The sequence below is a fragment of the Lathyrus oleraceus genome, chromosome 2 (assembly GCF_024323335.1).
Source record: "Lathyrus oleraceus cultivar Zhongwan6 chromosome 2, CAAS_Psat_ZW6_1.0, whole genome shotgun sequence".
Classification (NCBI taxonomy): Eukaryota; Viridiplantae; Streptophyta; class Magnoliopsida; order Fabales; family Fabaceae; genus Lathyrus; species Lathyrus oleraceus.
Window position 1 is genome coordinate 469,642,246 of NC_066580.1, and position 22,705 is coordinate 469,664,950.

General features: G+C 31.9%; 2 protein-coding genes across 2 annotated transcripts; one reads left to right on the top strand and one right to left on the bottom strand.

The window, feature by feature from the left end:
• Positions 1-6,474: 6,474 nt before the first annotated feature.
• On the bottom strand, positions 6,475-7,151 carry LOC127120480 (60S ribosomal protein L26-2). Its single transcript, XM_051050916.1, has one exon. It carries the CDS (start codon positions 7,065-7,067, stop codon positions 6,627-6,629), a length of 441 nt encoding a protein of 146 aa, XP_050906873.1. The 5' UTR covers positions 7,068-7,151; the 3' UTR covers positions 6,475-6,626.
• A 7,743-nt stretch (positions 7,152-14,894) lies between these two features.
• On the top strand, positions 14,895-20,365 carry LOC127120481 (BTB/POZ domain-containing protein At3g49900). Its single transcript, XM_051050917.1, has 4 exons — positions 14,895-15,169; positions 15,261-15,330; positions 16,265-16,774; positions 19,364-20,365. The coding sequence occupies exons 1-4, from the start codon at positions 15,033-15,035 to the stop codon at positions 20,087-20,089; spliced, it is 1,443 nt and encodes a 480-aa protein (XP_050906874.1). The 5' UTR covers positions 14,895-15,032; the 3' UTR covers positions 20,090-20,365.
• The last annotated feature ends 2,340 nt before the right edge of the window (positions 20,366-22,705 follow it).

A 22,705-nucleotide genomic window follows, 5' to 3' on the forward strand; every position in this document is an offset into this window, starting at 1 on the left:
AGCTGAGGAGTTTTAGGAGGAGTCTTTTCATGTCTGATACCGTGCTTCTTGCAATAAACATCAAATGGTCCACAATACTCACCACCATTGTCAGTACGAATGCATTTCAGCTTCTTGCCTGACTGTCTCTCCACCATAACGTGGAACTCTTTGAATTTCTCCAGAACTTGGTCTTTTGTCTTCAAAGCATAGACCCAAAGCTTCCTGGAACAATCATCAATAAAATTAACAAAATAAAGTACACCACTAAATGACTTTACCTTCAACGGGCCACAAACATCAGAATGCACCAAATCAAGCAACTCTGACTTCATTGAGGGAGGATGTTTCTTGAAGGATACTCTAGTATGCTTACCAGCCATGCAATGAGAACATTTCTCCAACTCTGGACTCTTTAATCCCGGAAGTACATCCTTTTTAGCTAAACAATTCAGCCCCTTTTCACTGATATGACTAAGCCTGCGGTGCCACAAAGAAGCCTCCATATCCATGGCATTCACACTGTCTTTAGCAACCAATACTTTAGTCCAATACATTTTATTAATTTTCTCCCCTTTGGCCACAACTAAGTTACCTCTGGTGAGTTTCCATTTTCCTGAACCAAAGTGATTATCATAACCACCATCATCAAGCATCTGCACAGATATCAAATTAAATCGAACATCTGGAGCATGTTTGACTCCTCTAAGCAACAACTGCACTCCCATGTTGGTCTGCAAACAAACATCACCAATACCAACTACCTTAGACACACCATCATTACCCATCTTCAACACTCCAAAGTCACCAGAAGTGTAAGATGTGAAGAACTCCTTCCTTGGTGTAACATGCAGTGTAGCACCACTATCAATAATCCACATGCTCTCATCTGATACAAGATTTACTGAATCATAGTCATGGAGAATAATCAGATCATCACAAGTAGCAGTAGTAACACAGTCATCATCATCATGATTCTTATCTCTCTGCTTACTATTATTGTTTTTGCTCTCCCTTTTCCATATGAAACAGTTCCTCTGTATGTGCCCCATTTTGTGACAATAATTGCACTCCACATTCTTGTATCTGGACTTGGACTTGCTTCTGTTGTTCTCTCTACTCGCACTTCTGCTATTCTGTCTGTTCCCTTTCGGTTCCTTTCTTTGACTTCGGCCCCTGTTCTCAGTGACAAGTACCTCGGAATGAGATGAAGTACCTTGTGCCTTCCTTCTCATCTCCTCATTAAGAACACTTCCCTTTACACTTTGCAAAGAGACAACACCATCATAAGCTGAGTTTGTAATTGAAACCCGAAAAGTTTCCCAAGAATCTGGTAGAGTATTCAGTAGCCATAGTCCCAACACTTCATCATCAAATTTGATACCCATACCTGACAATTGATCTAGGAGCCCTTGAAAATCATTTAAGTGATCTGAAATAGAAGTCCCCTCCTTGTACCTCAAATTCATCAAGGAATTCAACAAATACAACTTATTATTCCCTGATTTAGAAGCATACAAAGATTCAATCTTCTTCCACAAGGTTCTTGCATGTTCCTCATTAACAATATGATTATAAACATTGTCTTCTACATATTGCCGAATAAAACCACAAACCTGCTGATGTTCAAAACTCCAATCCTCATCAGTCTTGGATTCTGGCTTCTCACTAGCAAACACAGGAAGATGCAAATTCTTCACAAATAACAGATCCTTCATTTTTCCCTTCCACAAGTGATAATTAGAGTCATTCAAACAGATCATTCTATTTGTATTTTCCTCCATCATTCAAACAAGTCAAACAACCCCTTAACCAAAGAGCTCTGATACCACTCTGATAGGAAATTCAACAACAAATAACAATAACAACTCTAACAGAGCAATATGCAGCGGATAATCAATTTCCCAAACTTGCAAGAATCTGTGAGGAGAAACAACAAATAATCACGGCAACTAAAATCACCACCACAAGGGACACAATAATTTTTAACGTGGAAAAACCTTCTCAATGTGAGAAGTAAACAACCACGGGACCAAGCCAGTAATAGAGCTCCACTATGATCAAAATATGGGTACAAGAGAGTTATAAATATGACATAAGTTCGTGCTCAGTAACCAGTCAAAAACAACAAGGTAACCAGCATAACAATCAGCCAAAACAATGAGAAAACAAGCATGAAATTGAGAACAAAATTCAGCAGAAAAACCAGAAAATACTGCTACTGTCCGAGCTCGATTTCTCCCACCTCAGACCTCTGATTGACGATCCAACCGGTCAGATTGAAGTACCACGAGTCACGAACCTGCTGTCCAAATTTCATCCCGATCCGACGGTGAACGAAGGAGAAATCGCGAATCTAGTGTAGTTGCTCTGTTTTATACGAAAATGAGTTTTGCTCTTCCTCTCTCACTTTTCTCTTGCCTCACTATTTTAATTCAGCTCTCTAACCCTCACTAATCTGACCTCTCTCCACTTGGTTAAGTGAGACACATGGACTTGCACATATTGGACATTTCTCCACATAGGAAGGGAGCCCAAAACCCAACACATCACTATTTATAATACTATCCATAGTACTATACTATTTCTATTGCCATATAAATAATTTCAAATAACACTTAAAACAAATGACTCTAGTCTTTCACTATTGCATCATCCTTATCCTCATTCTCATCCAGACACATAGATTCTTCTAAATAATTGCTAATTTCTACATTCTTCTTTTCTTCATATACATCTCACATGCATTGATATCTTTCATCTTTATATTAGAACATAAATCAAAATCATTAAGTACATACGACAGGTGAACATCCTTATATCAAGTATAACTAACTTCTCATTTATTTTATTTAAGAATACGATATTAGAAGTTTGTTTGATAAAATTTAACTGATAGATAATTAATTTTATTTAAGAATAAAATTTAACTGATAGATAGTTTATTTTATTTAAGAATACGATATTAGAAGTTTGTTTGACAAAATTTAACTGATAGATAGTTTATAGTTGATGATTGATAGCTGATAAATTAATATGAATATTTGATAAATTAACTGTTATATTAGCGGTAAGATATAAAATGACATAAAAGAATATTCTTAATTAAAAATTAAAAATTCATTATTTTATAATATTATATTATTAAATTAATTTTTATTTGATAAAAATAAATATATTAATAAAAACATGAAAACAATTTTAATATATATAAAAAATTAAATATAGGATCAAAATATATTAAATTTATATACAAACTTTATAATAAAATCTAGCTAGATACAAAAATTAATAATACTATAGTTTTGGTATTCTAGTATAAAACGTTTTGATATTCTACTATAAAACTACGTGAAATTCAAAATAATCAATCTATATCCATCCCATACATAGTCATAGGGGTGTTCGCGGTGCGGTTTGGACGGTTTTGATAATAAAAATCATCCGAACCGCAAGAGAAAAAAGCATGCGGTTCGGTTTGGTTCGGTTGACTTTTACAAATAAAACCAAACCAAACCAAACCAAACCAATGCGGTTTGGATTGGTTCGGTTGGTTCGGTTTTTTACAATATTTTTATTGAGTTATACATACACCTATAGAGAATAATGCAACTTTGTATTTAGTAATTCATACATTACTAAATAACATAAAAACTTATCATATTTAGACAAAAACTTCGCATTCAATATACACAAAATTCGATTTGACAAAAATGGAATAAAAAACATATATATAATAGTAGAATAAAATAATATCAAAGACATTATAATAAAACATAAAAAACATATGAGAAGAGAGATTAGAGAAGATGAAAAAAAGAACATATGAGATGCGGGATTGAGAAGAACTGTGCGATAAAAACGTAATTGGAAGAGAAAATAGTAACATAAAAGATAAAAAAGAAAGAACATAAGAGATGAAATATTAGAATAGAAAAAGCGAAACGTACATGGTAAAGAAGATGAGAAGAATGTGCGATACTACTGGGAGAGATTTAAGAAGGTTGAAATTGAAATCCTAAGTGTGAGTAAGAGAAAATTGTTTTTAATTATAAGGTTAAGGCATACTAAGTTTGAGTTTTGGATTGGATGTGGGATCATTGAAGTTTGAGTTGTAACATAATGCGGTTTGGTTTGGTTTAGTTCGGTTTGAAAAATACAAACCGCAAACCAAACCAAACCATGCGGTTTTGTTAGAGAATGACCCAAACGGATCCGAACCAAATGCGGTTTTTTGCGGTTTTGGTTTGGTTTGATTTGGTTTGCGGTTTTCTATTGGGTTGGTTTGGTTTTGAACACCCCTACATAGTCAACCTCAAATAACTGCAAAACCCAACCAAACTGTTATAACAAACCACACTGAAGCTATCGACCCCAGTTTGAGAGTTTCCGAACTGAACCTATATTTTACACACTATTTATTAAACAGAACTACAAGAATGTACGAAATGCACCTTCTATCGAACCAAACTGCATTCTTCAATTAACTTGTCCACGCTCATGTTCACATTCATTTATTATCAACTTCAGTTTCAATTCTCATTAATTTACAAATCAAATATCCACTATGAAACTAAAGATTGAAGAATTTGTTAGTCAACCGCAACAGTAAGGATCTGTTTATGACATAGTTTTTGAAGAAAATTTCTCTGTCGACAGAAACTTTAAAGGTCTTTTTGTGAGAGAGTTTTTAAAGTATTTTGGGAGGAAGGTCTTTAGAAGAATAGGTTTGTATTTTGTTACATGATTTAAAATTTGCAAAAAAAATGATATATTAATATATAATATCATAATGTTTTTTAATGTTTTAAAAAATATAAAATACATAAAATATAGACATAGTCCTACAAAACTCTCTCCTCAAAAACCAACTCCGAAAAAAATCCTAAAGGTTTGTTTTATACATTTACAATGGATATGAACATGGATGTTTTACAGTGGAAGCTATAAAGAGAAGTTTATGATCCGCAGATACAGTTAGGATAAATTTGAAAACATGAAAAAGGATCATCAACATGTTTTGGTTTGGATTAATTTTGGTTCTAAGTTTTTCAAACTATAAACATGTTTTGGTTTGGTTCAATTCTCTTCAGGAAACAAACCCTGCTCATACAATTTGGCTTCCAAACTAGTACAAAAAATAGGCACAAAGTATTTGAACTATAATAGTGTAACTTTTCCATTCAATATCAAAATTAGACATACACATTATAACAGGGGAAAGATTTTTCAACATTTGATAAAAGATTGAATTTCCAACAGTGGACATGAAAAAAGTAGGAAGATTGTACAAAATTGAAGTTCCAAGTTGCAATAAAAATAACTAAATGCAACCTATATTAGTAATTAACTAATAGTAAGGGTTGCACAACCAAAACGAGTTCTCCAAGCAACAGCAACCACACAAAATAAAACTAAAATTATAGCTCAGTTATGCATTATAACAAAATAACAAGTTATTTAAACTTTAATTCAAGACAGATCATATCAAACATACCATACCATGTAAACTTACCTCTGTTGTAGCACAGACAGAAAGAGATTGGAAAATTTTATTAAGAATAAATTAAGGGGGTATTTGAACTATTTCAAACATTTAAAAAACATAAATGCAGTCATCGAAATGCTAATATCATGAAAATTTTGGCTAAATTCGCTGCGGCAAACACCATACCTGCATAACGCAGCTTGCTGGCATAAAAACCTGCAGTGCAGGTCCACTATACCAAGGCACTATCACACGGCAATTCACAGCGTAGAATTTCAGTATGCAAACTAAAGGCAACCATTTATACAACAAAAATCTCTTAACTTGAAATGTAACTAGATTCTTCCTAGGACAAGGTTGTTCAGATATTAGGACAAGTTGTTTCAAACCTCCATTAAAGACAGAAACATACCAAGCATGTAAACCTGCCATTCTAGCACAAAGAGAAGACCATGATTGCAAAACTGAATTATTGATAAATCAAAAAAGGTGTTCCAAACTAGGCAAGGCCCTATCCGTAAAAATAACTCCAGTTCCCTACTATAAAGTCTAACCGGCGGGTTAAAACGTGTACACACTATCCTTAACACTAAACATCACACTCATCATCGCTCAGATCTCCCAAGTTCCCCCAGTTTAATATATTTAACTCGGGCGTGGCCGCATAGTCCACTAGGCCAAAGACTATATCCCATCACAGATAGGAATATAATATACATATAAATATTCAACAAAAACTTGAAAACTTTATTTAACTAAAAACATAACCAGATTCGGGTTATCTCTGCCTATAATGCTTGAAAATGTTGTTTAACGAAAAACACAATATGCTTCCGGTTAACTCTGCCCCAGAAATTAATCAAATTCAACAATCTAGGCTCTTCCCCAAACAAGTAACATGAACTAAATTTAATAATCTAAGCTCTACCACTAAATGCAAAGGTGCTACAATGACAATCTAAATACAAAACATAATACATAGTAAAAAAACATATAACAAACTATAATAGTGATAATGTCAAACATTTCATTAAATCAACCAAAACATAAATTTCTCAAAATTCTGAAATCTCTCAGATCTAAACCACAAAACATCAACAAAATTAAGTTCTAGAAGTAATAACAGGATTATAAAAAAAAGCAAGCATAAGCAGAGAAACTAATCGATTGTTTGCATAATGTCTTCAGGAGCAAACTTAGTACCCTTTTCCTTATCAGCAGCAGCACGCCCCTTAGCCTTCCTATCAAGCAAAGACTTACGATCCTTATCCAAACGAAGCTTAGTGATAACAACTTTAGAAGGGTTAACACCAACGTTAACAGTTGAACCATTAACCTTCTCACGTGTTATGCGCTCAATGTGAATAACCCATTTCCGGCGATAAACTTGAACTACCTTTCCCTCACGTCCCTTGAAGGTGCCTCTAACAACCTGCACCTCGTCGTCTTTACGAACGGGCAGCGAACGCACGTTGTACTTCGATCGGAGGTCACCGGAGAGGGGTGCGCTCATCAACACGCGTCGCACGCTTGACGGGGCTGTGAAATGAGCCTTGCGGCTCTTGCGACGGCTACTGGAAACCCTAGGGTTGAACTTCATTGTTGTTTTTCTGTGTTCTCGAGTTTCACCCCTTTTTGGTGACGGCGAGGGTGGTTTCTGTGTATATAGGAATGAAATCGAAAATTAGGTTTCGGGTTTTTTTTTCTTTTGTTCATTTTGGAATGTCTTGGGCCAAATTGTTGCGCCTTCTCTACCAACTTTTAGAGGCTTTATTCTACCACCCCAAGTTTGAAGTCGCACCCCCAATGGAAAAAAAAACTTGTCAAAATTTAACAAAAGATAGAGAATAAAAAATTCAAAAAATCTGGTGTGTTTTGTATTTTTTTTGTTAAATACAGTAGTTTATTTTGATAGGTAAAAAAATTGAAATTAATATTATTGAATTTTTTAAATAGATCGGTAAAACTCTTTTTTTTTAAATTTGGTTAAAACTCATAGTTTTAAAAAAAAATCGGTTGTGTATTTGTAAAAATCTAGTAAAAATTTATAATTTTTTTGAAAAATCCGATATAAATTCTGATTTTTTGAAAAATCAAGTAAAAACTCATACTTATTAAAAAAAATAAGGCAACAACTCATAGATTTTTTGAAAAGACCAATAATTTTTTAAAAAATTAGGTAAAAATTCATACTTTTTTGAAAAAATCGGTAATGTATTTGAAATATCCGATAAAAATTCTGAGGATTTTGAAAAATCTGGTAGTGTATTTAAAAAATACGGTAATTTTTTTAAAATCTGAAAAAACTCATAAATTTCAAAAGAAAATCGGTAAAAGCTCGTGAAATTCTTCAAGAATTTCTTAAAAACTCAAAAAAATCCAAAATGTCAAAAAAAACACAATTTTTCAAAAACGTAAAAAATTACAAAGAATATTATGGTAAAAGCACTGCAATTGTGGAGTATCAGGTTAAGTTGGGGGAGATGTCCAGATAAAACCTCCATGTTTTATTCATTTCTTTTTTGAAAATTTTGTCCCATGCTCCAACAATTACTCTCTCACTACTACAATTCATTTAATTTAATCAAAATAACCTTGTATTATATATAGAAGAAACCAAAATAAATTGAATAAATTGCATTTCAAATGAACTAAATATATATATATATTTTTTAATTTTTAATTTTTTATTATAAAACGAAAAATAAATTTTAATTTTAATAATTATGTTTCGTAAGAAGGAGATTAACCTAAAACGCAAAATGACCTATTTTGTTTTGAGAGAAGTAAGGAAGAGGAATAGAGATTTTTTTTTTAAATTGTGGGATTTACATCTTTTTACTTTCTTAAGTATTGCCTTATGAAAATGATAAGAGCATATAAATTAATTTTATGTTTAAATGCACTATTGGTCCCCCTATTTACTTGACATTCTTTGGGATTTATTTGCTCCCCTTGACTTTTGCACATGTGGCCTTTTAATTAATGACTTGGCAGTCCAAGGGTGGCGTTATGTAAGCATTTTTTTACATATTTTAAAAATAAAATATTATTTAAAAAACATTTAATACAATTAAAATTTGGTTTATATATTAATTTTCCGTTAAAATTTGCAAAAAAAAAAAACAAAACTCTCCTCATGTTTCCTGATTCGTCATCTTCGTCCTTATGCTTGTTCATGTTCATGTTCTTCACTTGAGTTCGCATCTTCTTCGCTCATTTTCGTTGCACCTTGATTACAAACGATTTTCATCCAATCGTTTGAGGTATGAATGCAAGTGTGGTCTTGATGTTCCTTTGATGATGGCATGGACGGATGTGAACACAAGTCGTCGAATGTGGGATGTATAAGGTATGTTTTAATTTCCATAATGTTTTGACGTTGTTATGTTTTACCCAGTTCAAGATTTGTCATGTATTCATGTTCATTCATCTCCATTCATGTTTTCAAATTCAAGGTTAAAAGAAATGTAGTCATTTTATTTAGTTGGATGAGGAGGTGAATCTTAGGGTAAACGAAATAATCTCTTCATTACTAAAGAATCTAAATGAAGAAAAGAAAAAGGTTAATTCCTACATAGCAAAAGATGAAGAAATGAGGATTAAAATGGAGATATTGAAGAAGAAATTGAAGTTCAAATGAATGATCACCTTCATTATTCTGTTTGTTTTAATTGGTTCAATATTAATAAAACGGTTTTTAGGTGTTTTTATGTTCAAATCACATGTTGGTTAGTTTTAAGGTGATTGGGTTTTAGGTTATTATATTGTTACAAGTTATCCACAATATTGTAATACATATGATTAATGAATGAAGAATGTTTAAGTAATTCAGTTGTTCAATATTAATGAATGATTCGGTTGTTATGATATTGTCAAAAGCCAATGAATAAGGCTTTTGGCATGCATTTGGTCTAAGTTTGGCATGACTTTGTCTGCAATTGGCCTGAGTTTGGTATGACTTGACCTACAAGTAGCCTGCAATTGCTCTAACTTGACATGAGTTTGGCATGACTTGGCTTGCAATTGGCCTAACTTAGCTTGCAATCGACATGAGTTTGGCATGACTTGGCCTGCAATTGGCCCAACTTAGCCTGCAATTGGATTGAGTTTGGACTGACTTAGTCTGCAATTGGCCTGCAACATATGCTCATTACCAAAATAGGATGTCATACTAGCTTATTTGACAATAACATAATAGAGTATAACTTCAATAGCATACCAAAATAGTTTTTATAGAATTCATAAGATGTTTATTACAACATACCAAAATATGCTCATTACAACATGATGGATGTTCATTACAGCATACCAAAATATCTTAATTATTTAAACACAAAAAAGGCTTAAACTACTTAACTCGTCTAATCTTGATAAGGTTGATCAGCTTAAAATGATTTAGATCCTTGTGGATTTCCAAATTGGTTATCATTGGTCTTTTTCTTTCCTTTTTCACCCTTGGTTGTATTTGCCTTTTTGTCTTGTTACCTCCCTTAGGGATTGCCCTATCAGTTGTTATCTTCCTTTTACATCTCCTCATGTTATGACCAAGTTCACCATATTTTTTACAACTAATTGTTTAGAGTCTCCTTAAAAGTTTATGATGATTCTTTGGTTCATCACCTGTCTTGTTTCTCATCTTCTTTGGTTGACCAATTGGTTGTCTGATGACAGGGGGATAAACTGGTACTTGATTAACCAATGGCAACAATTGTGGTCCATTTGTTGGAAAGACAATGTTTAAGTAAGTCTTCTCAAATGTTGATTTTATGCAAGATTGGGTCATAAATAAATACTCAGACAAAGACAAAATCAATACATATAACTCAGACTAAAGTATGATCATACCTATAGTACTCTGCCACATAATCCTCATGTATTTTTAGATTCTTCATTATATAGAAATTCATTATCCTCAAAACTATCATCACTTACAACATATTCCTCATTAATTCCTTCTTCGACAACCTCAGTATTGCCACCAACATTAGGACTTACATGTTCTTTAATACACTCAATATTTCCACCAACATTGGGGCTTTCATGTTCTTCAACAATCTTATTATTGCCACCAACTTTAGAACTTACATGTTCTTCAATAGGCTCATTATGAATTCACTTTTTCATCAGTAACATGATTGAGTTTCTAACACCACTGCACTGTACTACATCATCATCATCAAAGTTGGTACCTAGCTCACATGGATCCACTATTTCAAGATTGTTTATAGTGTGCTCAACATATACATCTATTAACTCAAACCCTACGCGTCTTTTCCAAATTGCAAAATATATTTATCATTATTCAAGGGTCTAAGACCACGAGAAGAATTATACTTAGGGTTCCAATACCATATACACTTTATGTCCTTATAACCCTCATATTTAATTAAACTCTCCAAATCCATGTATGACATGTAATCCACATACTAGCTCCAATTCATCTCGGATACGTCCCCTTCAACATACAATTTTACAAGTTCCTCAACTAATCTCCCCATATGGTGTATCCTTAACCTAATCTTATGGATCTTAACTTACCTGAGAACTAATCGAAATATAACTTGAATAAATAATCATGCAATGGGACCATAACATATAAAATAGACAACAAAACACTTGGGATCACACATTTACATCAAAAAATAATGGTGGACCACAACAATCTAAATAAAGAAGAAAACAATTGGGACCATGGTGACTTTCCAAAGAAGACAATAACATACCTTACACGGTATTTGACTTGTTCATCACTATCCTATTGATAACTTCCATTCGTTATCTTTACATCAAAGGAACAAGTTGAAACCCCAAAAGTGTGTTGTTTCAGCTTGATTATGAGAACAAATTGATAATGATTGGGTTGGATCGAGCAAACAACTAAGATTTATGCTTTAATTAGTTTGCTTGAACGAGAAGTGAGAAATTGGGATTAGGGTTCAACTATTGAAAACATAGTGGAAATTAAATCTTTCCGTGTTCTAGGCGTGAATGGAAAAGAAAGTCTTCATTTATTTAAAATACACAACAATAACAACTAAGCCTTATCGTACTTGATGGGGTCAGCTATATGGACCAACTTTCGCCATAATCTTCTATCAAGGACCATGCTTTTATCCAAATCATTGAAATCTTTCTTAATAACTTCTCTTATAGTCTTTCTGGATCTTCCTCTTCCTCGAATTGTATGCCTTATCTTTATCTGATATATTTTCCTTACTACAAAATCTACATATCTTCTCTCTACATGCTGGAACCACCTAAGTCTATTTTCCACCATCTTCTATACTATAAGCGCTGCCATGACACTCTCTCTAATGTTTTCATTTTTATATTTATCTTGATGAGTCTTACCACGCATCAACCGCAACATCCTAATCTCTACTACACTTATTTTATTTTCGTGTTGATTCTTAACCACCCAACATTTTGTCATGTACAAAATCGCATGTAGGGGTGTACATGGGTTGGATCAATCCACAAAACCCGATCAAACCCACAAAAAAAACAAAAAGCGGGTTGGATCGAGTAATTGGGTGAATATGGGTTTAAAAACTAAAAAACCCCGTTAAAAATCAAGGTTCGGGTAAAACCGGACTCAAACCCATCAAACCCATTGACCCACAAATCAAACATTTATTATTACAATTTTAATGATTTTGATGAATATTAACAAAGTTGTTACAATTTTAGTCTCTTATCATTTACTATTTTAGCGAACCATGACTATAACTAATTTTGAATGTTTCACTTTTTGGTTATTTTTATATTAATACAATTTGATGTCATGCAACTTTAGTTTGTTGCTAGTATTTTATGATAATTTTTATTAGTTGATGTTATCATCTATTATTTTATGATGTTAAAAAATAGTAGAAATATGTTATCTAGTATTTTTTAAGATAAGAATGTTGAGTAATTTTTAAGAAAAAATATAATGACACGTCATTTAGTAATTTAATATTAATAAAACAAAAAAATTATTTGGGCAATCCACTACTTAACCCAACCCGAAAACTAGTGGATTTGCCCAAACTAGTTCATTGGTGTAACATGTGGTTATTTTACCTCACCCGAACCGAAGTGTCATATATGGATTGGATATTGAGTGTAGCCTAACCCAACCCACACAGACCCACATACACCCCTAGAGCTACCGAGCGGGCTTTGTTCCTAGTTACATTACAATTTTCACCTGACTTGTTCTTGTAGATCCATTTGGTTCATATGATGTTAATTGAGCCAGGCCTGCAAACCAGCTTCCACACTTTGTATTTTTTGAACTGAACAAGTTACTTCTGCATGGCATTTATCCGATATTCGTTAGTTAATGATTCTTTGACATTTTTGGGCTTAACTTTGGAGATAAAACCCATGTTGGCAATCATATCTTTTGATTTAGTAATAATTCCCGAAGGAGAATAGCGATCCAAAACGCAACGGAAATTAAAAATTTCCCCTTTAATGATCCTTACGAATGAGCATGATCAGTGATAGAATTGTTACCTCTTATGGCGATTGAAACCTTTGATGCAGATTTAAGGAGTTGATCACGAACGTTGAATGATGACAACGCCTCTACTTAGTCCACACGAACGGATTCCTTTAATCTCAGTGTTAGTTACTTAGTCTGTACCTTATGGTGTTCCTTATTTACTCTATCTATCATCAATCCGTCATTTTGTGTGTGACCCTGTAGGTTTTCGCGACATTAGCAATTATATTAAATCACGTATTTAACATAATAAACAATGAGCGGTATCTAACAACACATCACTGCTACCTATGACACGAAAATGTCATGTGATATGACAAATCCTTTTTGTGTTAATACTTATGTGTGTAATTACCCTTTTGACCATATATCTATATTGAACATAAGGCATATACCATGTCATCCTTGTCCAGTTCAATATTGGGCCCGTAGACATTTATCTTGTTATGCAGGATGAACAAATTCCATCTAGGTCATTCATGTCCATCAGCATGCTTCGTGGAGTACCCATTAATTTATTTATTTTCATTTGATCTTTTAATTAATAAATGGTGTTTTATGGAATGAGAAATGTGATTAAAATGAGGTGGTGGATTCATCACATGGTGATGCAAATTTTTAGAGTGATTATGCGAGAGTAGAAGATTAATACTTCAATGTGTTTAAATCAATAATTGACTTATATACATGTTAAATCTAAAATTTTTATTAAATACATCGCTATTAAATATTTATGTAATTTAATAAAAATATTAATTTATTTCTTATTTCAACAATAACATCCTTAAATTTTTTTAAATATTAAAAAATTAAAATGACATAAATTATAATTGATCAATTATTTTTTATTAGAAATGCCAATTAACGAATATGTGTATGGATGCTTAGTTACCCATAAGATACAAGTGCATGTATAAATATTAGTATTATTGTCCACGCGGATATGAATTCAAATACGATTTTTTTAAAACTTCGGATTTGAGGATAGGTACTATAATACTTTGTTTAAACTCTGCACATTGTCTTACCTATCTATTGGCCGATATATATATATATATATATATATATATATATATATATATATATATATATATATATATATATATATATATATATATATATATATATATATATATATATATATATATATATATATATATATATATATATATATATATATATATATATATATATATATATATATATATATTATATATATATATATATATATATATATATATATATATATATATATATATATATATATATATATATATATATATATATATATATATATATATATATATATATATATATATATATATTTAAATTTATTATTCAAAACTATTAATAATTGATAATCCTTTGTAAAAAAAAATTATTTATATTATAATTTTTCATAATGTATTTAAATTTATTTAATAAATAACCAACATAAACTTTAAGAATTATTTGAGCCTATAGTAAATGTCCGGCTTAAATTGTAAGAATATAATATTATATATTATAAAAAAATTAGTATTTAAAATCTTCAATATATAAAAAGAAAAATACAAAAAAAAATAGTCATAAAATTTTGTAACATAAGACTAACTTGAATGTTTAATGTAAAAATTATCAGTAAAATTTTGTACAAAAATTAGAAAATGTAATTTGATCTAAAAATACTAGAAATTTAATAATTCAATCAAATAATTCTAATTAACCCGAAATCCGTCTTTTTTTTAATGTATTGGATTGCGGTTCAATATATATTTTTCCTTTGTAATTTACGCATTAAATTATTTGACCAATACGGCACAACTCTGTAAAATTTTTTTTTGTCAAAAACCGAAATTTAGGGTTTTTACATGCCATAAAAACGAAAAAGAAAAGAGCAAAACCAAATTAAAGTGAGCATTTAAGAGCCATCACATGTATCATTAATACCCATCCCAAACCATATTTAATGTGACCTCCCAAAAACGTACTCCATTGAAATACCAGTAGCTGCAACATTATTATTATTATTCAGACAATATTGATTGAAAACTGTAATCGTAGAGTGTGATTCAATTCAAAGAAACACAAATGAAGGGTTGGAACCAATTTGGTGTCATTGAGACCATCTACGAGGAAGAACGTGAATTCTCCTCCACCTCTTCCTCTTCTCTTTCACCTTCCTTTTCATCTTCTCCTCCTTCTCTTCACTCCACAATAAATGCTTGGTACTCTTTCTTTCTTTCTCCTCTCTAATCTTCTCTCACACTTTTTTTCACTGTAAATTTTTTTTAAAAAAATGATGATGATTTCGTTTAGGTCTGTCGACTCTGGATGTGAAACGGATGTGTTGATTCGCGTAGAAGGAACTTGTTTTCGTCTCCACAAGGTTCGTTGATTCGATGCTACTAACTAGAATTAGCATAAATTTCTTTTAATTTTGTTGTTATGATTTTAAACTATTGTTGCGATGGCATTGTTAAAATTAATTACTCACCAAATTCGTTGCAACTGTATGAATAGGACTAGTCTTTTCTTGTTGCACTAATTTTTATTTAAGGAAATAGTATACGCTGTTGAGTATTGATTTGAATGTAGTAACATTATAATTTTGGAAAGAAAATTCCAGGAGATATAGTTTTCACAAAATTGGAGGTGAAATTATAGTATAATTAAGCTGATTTTGGGGCTGGTATGAAATGATGAGTTAAATTATTAGGGTTGTGTTTGTTTGAAATAATTGATTATAGGCATTGTCCTGCAAATGAGATTCCAGTTAAAAGTGATATATGCCCTACCAAACGTGCTTTATGAATAATTCAATCGATCCTAAAAGAAATTATCACACCAGAGTAGCAGACACTACTCTCTAACTATAACTAGTAGGTCCTAACCATTTTGACATAATCACACTCACCAACTCCATATACATTTTTTGTTTATTGACATAATCAGATTTAAAACAAGAGGTCAACAATTGCAATTGTAGACCTCATTGCAATATTGCATTGCGGCAGTTTTCGCAATTGAATCAAACTTCAATTGCATTCTGAGCTGCAATAGTCTAATGCACATTGCAATCACAATATAAATTGAATCACTAGATGATAATTTTGCAAAGCTTTTTCACTTTGAAGAAGGCTTTGTTTTGTCTGAAAAGGTCCTTAAAGTTCACTTTTAAAATCCCTACAAAGGGGGACATTCCTTTAATCGCATCAAAATATGTGCAACTACCTGTACTAGTAGTATCGTATTGTTATTGTATTTTGATCACGAAACGACGTCGCATATACCTTACTACTCTGTTTATTTTCTTTTTTCAGGAACGTTTCATATCAAAAAGCTCATATCTAAAACGACATCTAAAAGGACTCTCGGATTTCACTCTCTCTCCACCGTTAAACATAACGTCCGAAACATTCGCAACCGTCGCCGAATTCTGTTACGGACGGAAAATTCGGTTAACGTCTCGAAACGTTGCGGCCGTTATAACGGCCGCGGAGTTACTAGGAATGAGAGAGGGAAGAGACGGAGAGGTTAATTTGCGTGACGTGGCGGAGTCGTATTTTCAGAGAATTGTTTGTGTGGACGGGTTCACGGTTCTGCGTTCGTGTTTGAGTCTGTTTCCTGAGGCTGAGACGACGGCGGCGCTTGGGAGTAGGTGTATTGAAGCGGTGATTTGGGAAACCGACGGTGGTGATGACGTGGATGAGAGTGTTTTGGATGTGGTTGTTGAAATGGAGCCTCGAGATTTTCAAATGGTTTGTTACTCATTGAATGCAAGGTTGCTCAACCATGACGTTCTCTACAAGTTGGTCGATCTTTATCTCAAGGTACGCCACGTGTCATTTTCTTTCTTTTACTTTTCTGAAGTAAAAGTTTTTTTTTTCTTTACAAATGCGTCAATTAATATGGAAAAGGGAATATCTATTTAGTTAAGGTAGTTTTTTTAATTATTCTTTTACATATTGAGAAACTACTAATTAATAGATTTGAATTTTTTTTAAAGGGGTCTTATGTACATACATGTAGTATGATGTAACCATAAACTAACGACGTTTTTCTTACATCATCAGCAATAAATCTCTAGATTAGTTTTTCTTTCCAGTGAAAAAACAAAAAACAAGTAAACAAAAGTTATTTCCATTGAGAAAAAGTTGGTTAAGCATTATGAAACTTAAAGATGATTTGATCAAAAAAAAAATCCACATTTTCCTCAATTAATTATAGTCTTCATCCTTTTATTTTATCTAATTTACCATAAAGAATTCCGATTGGGTTGTTTTGGGCAATGGATTATCAGCTCATTTGAACTTAAGCTCCATGATCTTTCCTTCGTTTTTCCTTATAATTTGATTAGTGAAATCGGCAAACAATATTTGCTCTACAAAGGCAGTAACTCCTTTATCCGTAGATCATTTATTTCGCAAAAATATACGGTGTCGTTGAAGTGGTGTCCTCCTCCTCTGGGTTGGATCTATCTTAACTCTGAAAGAGAGTCAATTTGACTGAGTTTTGGGGGCTTATGTTGGTTTGGATTTTGCTTGGCATAGCACAATTTCAAAAATGTTACTGTCCAAGTCGATAACAAGCATGTTACGGACACCTTGTCTGGTTCTTGACCGTTTTCCAGTCAAAGTTCTTCTTTAGCAAGACGTATTTCTCTGATTCTTGATAGTCAAAGTTCTTCTTTAGCAAGACGTATTTCTTTGATTCTTGATAGATTTGAGGATGTCTTATTCAAGCACATCTTTAGGGGAAGCAACAAATGCGTTGATTTCTTGGCCAAGATGGATCTTTCTAACTCATGGGATTTGGTTGGATGTTCTTCTGCCCTAACTTATCGGTTGTTAGAGTTTGACTGTGTGAGTGCCTTTGTGAGATTTGTTGCATAGTTTCTCTTGTTTTTGGATCTTTTGGCCCTCTTTTTCTACTTAAAAAAATTACAATTTTTTTCTATTTATTTTAATTTCATATAATTTTGATTTTTCATTAACATTTTTATATTTAAAATTGACTTATGTATAACTAAGAGAAAAAAACACATATTTTTCTTGCTATAGTTACAAGACAAAAAAACATCAATTTTATTTCATTTTATTTTATTTTAAAAATATATTTTTAAGGATAAATTAAATATAAATTAATTTCTTTGTCCTAAAACAAGTATCACATTTGTAAAAAAATCTGTTTCAAAATAAATGTCTATTTTAATTTTCAATGTAATTTTAATCCTATCTTTCAATTGTATTTTCTAATTAATACTTCTAATTTTTATTTTTTTTATAAGCAATAATCAATTGAAATTAACTTTATATCTTCTCTTAAAATATATTTTAAAAATCACAAAATTTTGAATTTTTTTAATAAATGTGAAATGTTGTTTTTTATTTATAAATCCATAACCACCTTTTAATTATATCATCTACGATAAATCTAGATTAGTCTTATTCTAGTTAACATATTAAGATTAGTCTTCTTAGACTTCTTAGACTTTTAGCCTCAATGTTTTGATATTAAATTTAGGCTTGGTTGTATATATTTTTTAGATTTTTGTTTTTTAATCAAGCAAATTTATTTCACAAATCAATATTCTATTTAATTTGTAAAAGATATTGAATTAAATCATTTGATTTTAGCTTGATAAAACATATCACATATATATGTTCACAAAAAGAAAAATCACACTGCATATCATTTTATTGTTGAAAATTCAATTTATCAAACTTTAGTTGTAATTTTCAGTTTATAGTAGGGATAATAACATTGACTGAATTTTGTTAAAAGAAAGTAATATTGACTGAATTCAAAAGTGATAATCCATGCAGTTTAATGCTCTGAATATGTTACAAACCTTGTAACAATGGTTAGCAATTTAATAAGACATCACAATAAATATCAAATTTACATGGTTTGAAAGAGTATGATGTAAAATTCAAGCAAGTAAAACTATAGCACCCAAACCATATCTTATTATTTAACTGAAAATATAACTGAGTATTTAAAATATATTATAACACATTTCATAAAAATAGAAAAATTTCATAATATAAACACAAATAGAAAACTACAAATGTATAAGCCCTTTTATAAATAAATATATTTTTATTTATAGATATTTATTTTCCATACAGATTGAAAATTTCAAGTACTCTGTCTTCCTCTGTTCCATTTCCCTCGTAGGGCCACCTTTACAAAATGATTTATCTCAAAATGAATGCTATGTTTTTAGCTTTTCAATGCAATATTAATTTTGTTTCATTTAACTAGTATTTTTTGTAGTTATCCCATTCAATTTTATTTCACTTTATATAGCCGTTTTCAATGTAACATTTTTGTTTAACCTTAACATAACGGACAATGATGTTCCACTTTAGTTATTACTCATTTCTTAGTTGATGTTCCTTGTTTGCTGTGTGTAGGAAAACAAGTATGGCAAACAAATAACAGATGAACAAAAAACCGAAATATGCAATTCAATAGATTGTACTAAGCTCTCACCTCGTACCCTGGTCGAATGTGTTCAAAACCCCACAATGCCACTAAGATTCATAGTTCGAGCAATTCTTGTGGAACACCTCACCACTCGCCGCTCAATCACTGAGGCAGCTACCACCACTACTGCCGTCTGTAATGCACAACAACAAACAGAAGTACAAAGAACCTCACTTAGAGAATTTCTCCAACGCGACGCGACTCGTCGACAAACAGAACAGATGAAAGAAGCTATGAAGTTAACTCACTCTCGTATTCAAAGCCTTGAGAGAGAGCTTAATGGAATGAAGAAGTTCCTTCAGGATCATCAAGCTGAGGAAGAAAGGGAAAAAGAGAAAGAGAAGGAACATATGAATAATGTTTTGAATTCAGAACGTTCTGCTAGTTTCCATTTTGTTCCAATTGATGAGAATAGTAAAATACAGAGAGGGGGAAGAGGCTCTGTTTCGTCCTCTGGTTTTGTGCTCGATAACATGATCAAGAAAAATAATGAAATGGTGAGATACAAATATAACGTTAATTCCTCCGAAGGATCGTGTCATGATAGGAATGTTACTCCAAAGAATGTTACAAGTTTTCGCCATAGATTCATTACTGGGCTCAAGAATACATTCAAGATTTCGAATTCTTCATCAAATTCGAAGGATCACTAATGACTGTGACTGATTGAGAGTGGTTTTGCTGTTTATCGGAGAATATTCATAGTAAATTTGGTGATTGTTCCCTTTATATATTCCAAATACAATTAGTCTTTGTTTTTTTTGAAAGATTTTTGTGTCATGATAGGTCAAAGCCATAGTTGTCGTGATAGGTCAAATATTAATTCGTCACTTACTATTTTATTTCATGTTTTAAATTATTTAAACCTAAAAGATTATATTTTGTTTTTCTTTTTAAAGAGAAAATGGATGATATATTGATAGTGTAAATTTATTTTATACTGTCAATATTTATACTGTCAATCAATGATGACATGTAAAGTTAGATCGAAAATTTCAAAATATTTATATGATATACTAAAATGATTCAAAGTGATGTGTTAAAAAAATTGAAAGTGAAATTCTTTCTCCAACTCCCATTAAAGATTAGAAACAGATTTTTATGTAGTATTTAGTTTTTAGTATCCAAACCCTAGCAATAAACAACATGTATAGAATTAGACATCCATACTCACAAGTTTTTTTTTTGTTACATATTTTCTAAAAAAAATACCGGATCATTTACACGAAAATTTAATTTTCAAAACAAAATCAATTAACCAATACATTACACGCTATTTTTGTGTGACTGAAAAAATAATGTGGTTTTTAGACTTTATTTTTATTAGATTTTTTAGCATTTTTGTTTTGCTCTCATGAGACACTCTTTATATTGATATATTTAAGAGTTTTGAATCTGAACATGTTTAAAATACACATATAAATCTTAAAATCTGAATTTTATACATTCAAAATACACTCGCAAATTTTAAATTCTAAACATTATTATTCGAATATATTTAAAATACATGTTCTAATCCTACAATGAAAAGAAATTATGAAAACAAATATATTTTTATTATGTTTTTATTTTATTTACATTTTTTCATATGTGAATGGTCATCGTGATTCTCATGATATAAGTTGTCAATATGAGTGTGAGGTGAAGTATAGAAGTTAGGATTTACTATCATTATTACAAAATTGGATAATGGTGGAAAAAACAAAAACACTTTGTTGTGTTAGAACATGAAAAGGGTTGTGAATATAAACAATACACGAAGGTGAAACCACACTTCAAAGCCTCCTTGAAATGTGAATCTCTACTTAAATTGAAGAAATATTTTTTTCGTGGTGGCTTATGGAGTCTTAATTTCTTGCCTGGAGAACACTGTTGGAAATCTCCCAAAATCTATGGAGAATTTCAATTAATCTTGATGAACAAGATTGTTATTATCCACACAATAGCAATGAAAATAGATGAACAATGGAGAAAGAAAGAGTGTATAGAACGATAAAGGAGAAGAAGAATTAAATTCTACAGAGTTTCTCTCTGCCCACAAATTGTGGAAAACTTATTATTCACTTTGCAACTGCAAAATATTGTGAATACAATGTGTTGTGAATACAATGTATTGTGAATCTCTATTCACCTTCGTTACAAAATAAAGGTTACTCTCTCTATTTATAGATTTAGGTTAACTTGGACCTCAAGCCAAGGCCCAAAACTATAAAAGCTCAAAATAGCTAACACTACTAAATAAGCATAGGTAGTTTGACACTTCCTTACTCTGTCGAGCAACCTGCTTCGACACAAGGAATTATAATTCAACACACCACCTAATTCATTGTGTCTAAGCTATCTACATTCATCATAGCTCTTAGTCTTCTGAACACTTCGACTTGCACTCCCTTCGTCATGATGTCTGCAATCTGATTCTCAGTTCTGCAGTGTTTCACATTCATCTTCCCATCTGCTACCTGCTCTCGAAGATAATGGAACCTCATTTCGATGTGCTTGTTTCGACCATGTGCTATCGGATTCTTCTCCAAATTGATAGTTAATTTCTTTCTTATGGAATAATCCAAACCCCCAGCGACCATCTTGACTAGTTCGTGTTCAGGCACTTGGGTAAAGTTGTTGGATAAATAAATTCAGCGTCACCCTTAGGGATTCAAATGGGCTTAACATCCCAACCCATGGCGCTTAGAGGGAGTTTACAAACCTCGCTTTAGGTGCAGCCCCTGAAAGGCTCATACTATAAGGAAATAAAGTTGCACCCTCACTAACAACAATTGCTTTTAGCTCAGTGGTAAGCGCTTGATCCTACAAGTGGTATCAGAGCTTGGTCATGGGTTCGAATCCCCCCGGCTGACACTGGGGAGAGATTGTTGGATAAATAAATCCAGCGTCACCCTTAGGGATTCGAATGGGCTTAACATCCCAACCCATGGCGCTTAGAGGGAGCTTACAAACCTCGCTTTAGGTGCAGCCCCTGAAAGGCTCATACTATAAGAAATAAAGTTGCACCCTCACTAACAGCAATTGCTTTTAGCTCAGTGGTAAGCGCTTGATCCTACAAAAGTAACTTGTCTTCATCAGTTGAAATCTATTTAGGTAAGCATAGATGGATTCAATGAAATTTCGCTTCACACTTAACAACTCTTTCAGACTGATCTTAGAATGTCCCATATAAAATTGTTCGTGGGACAATCTTTCTTAGCGAGTTCAATCATTAATGGAATGCGCAGGGAGAGTTGTAAACCATGTAAAAGTGTTTTTTGTAAGAT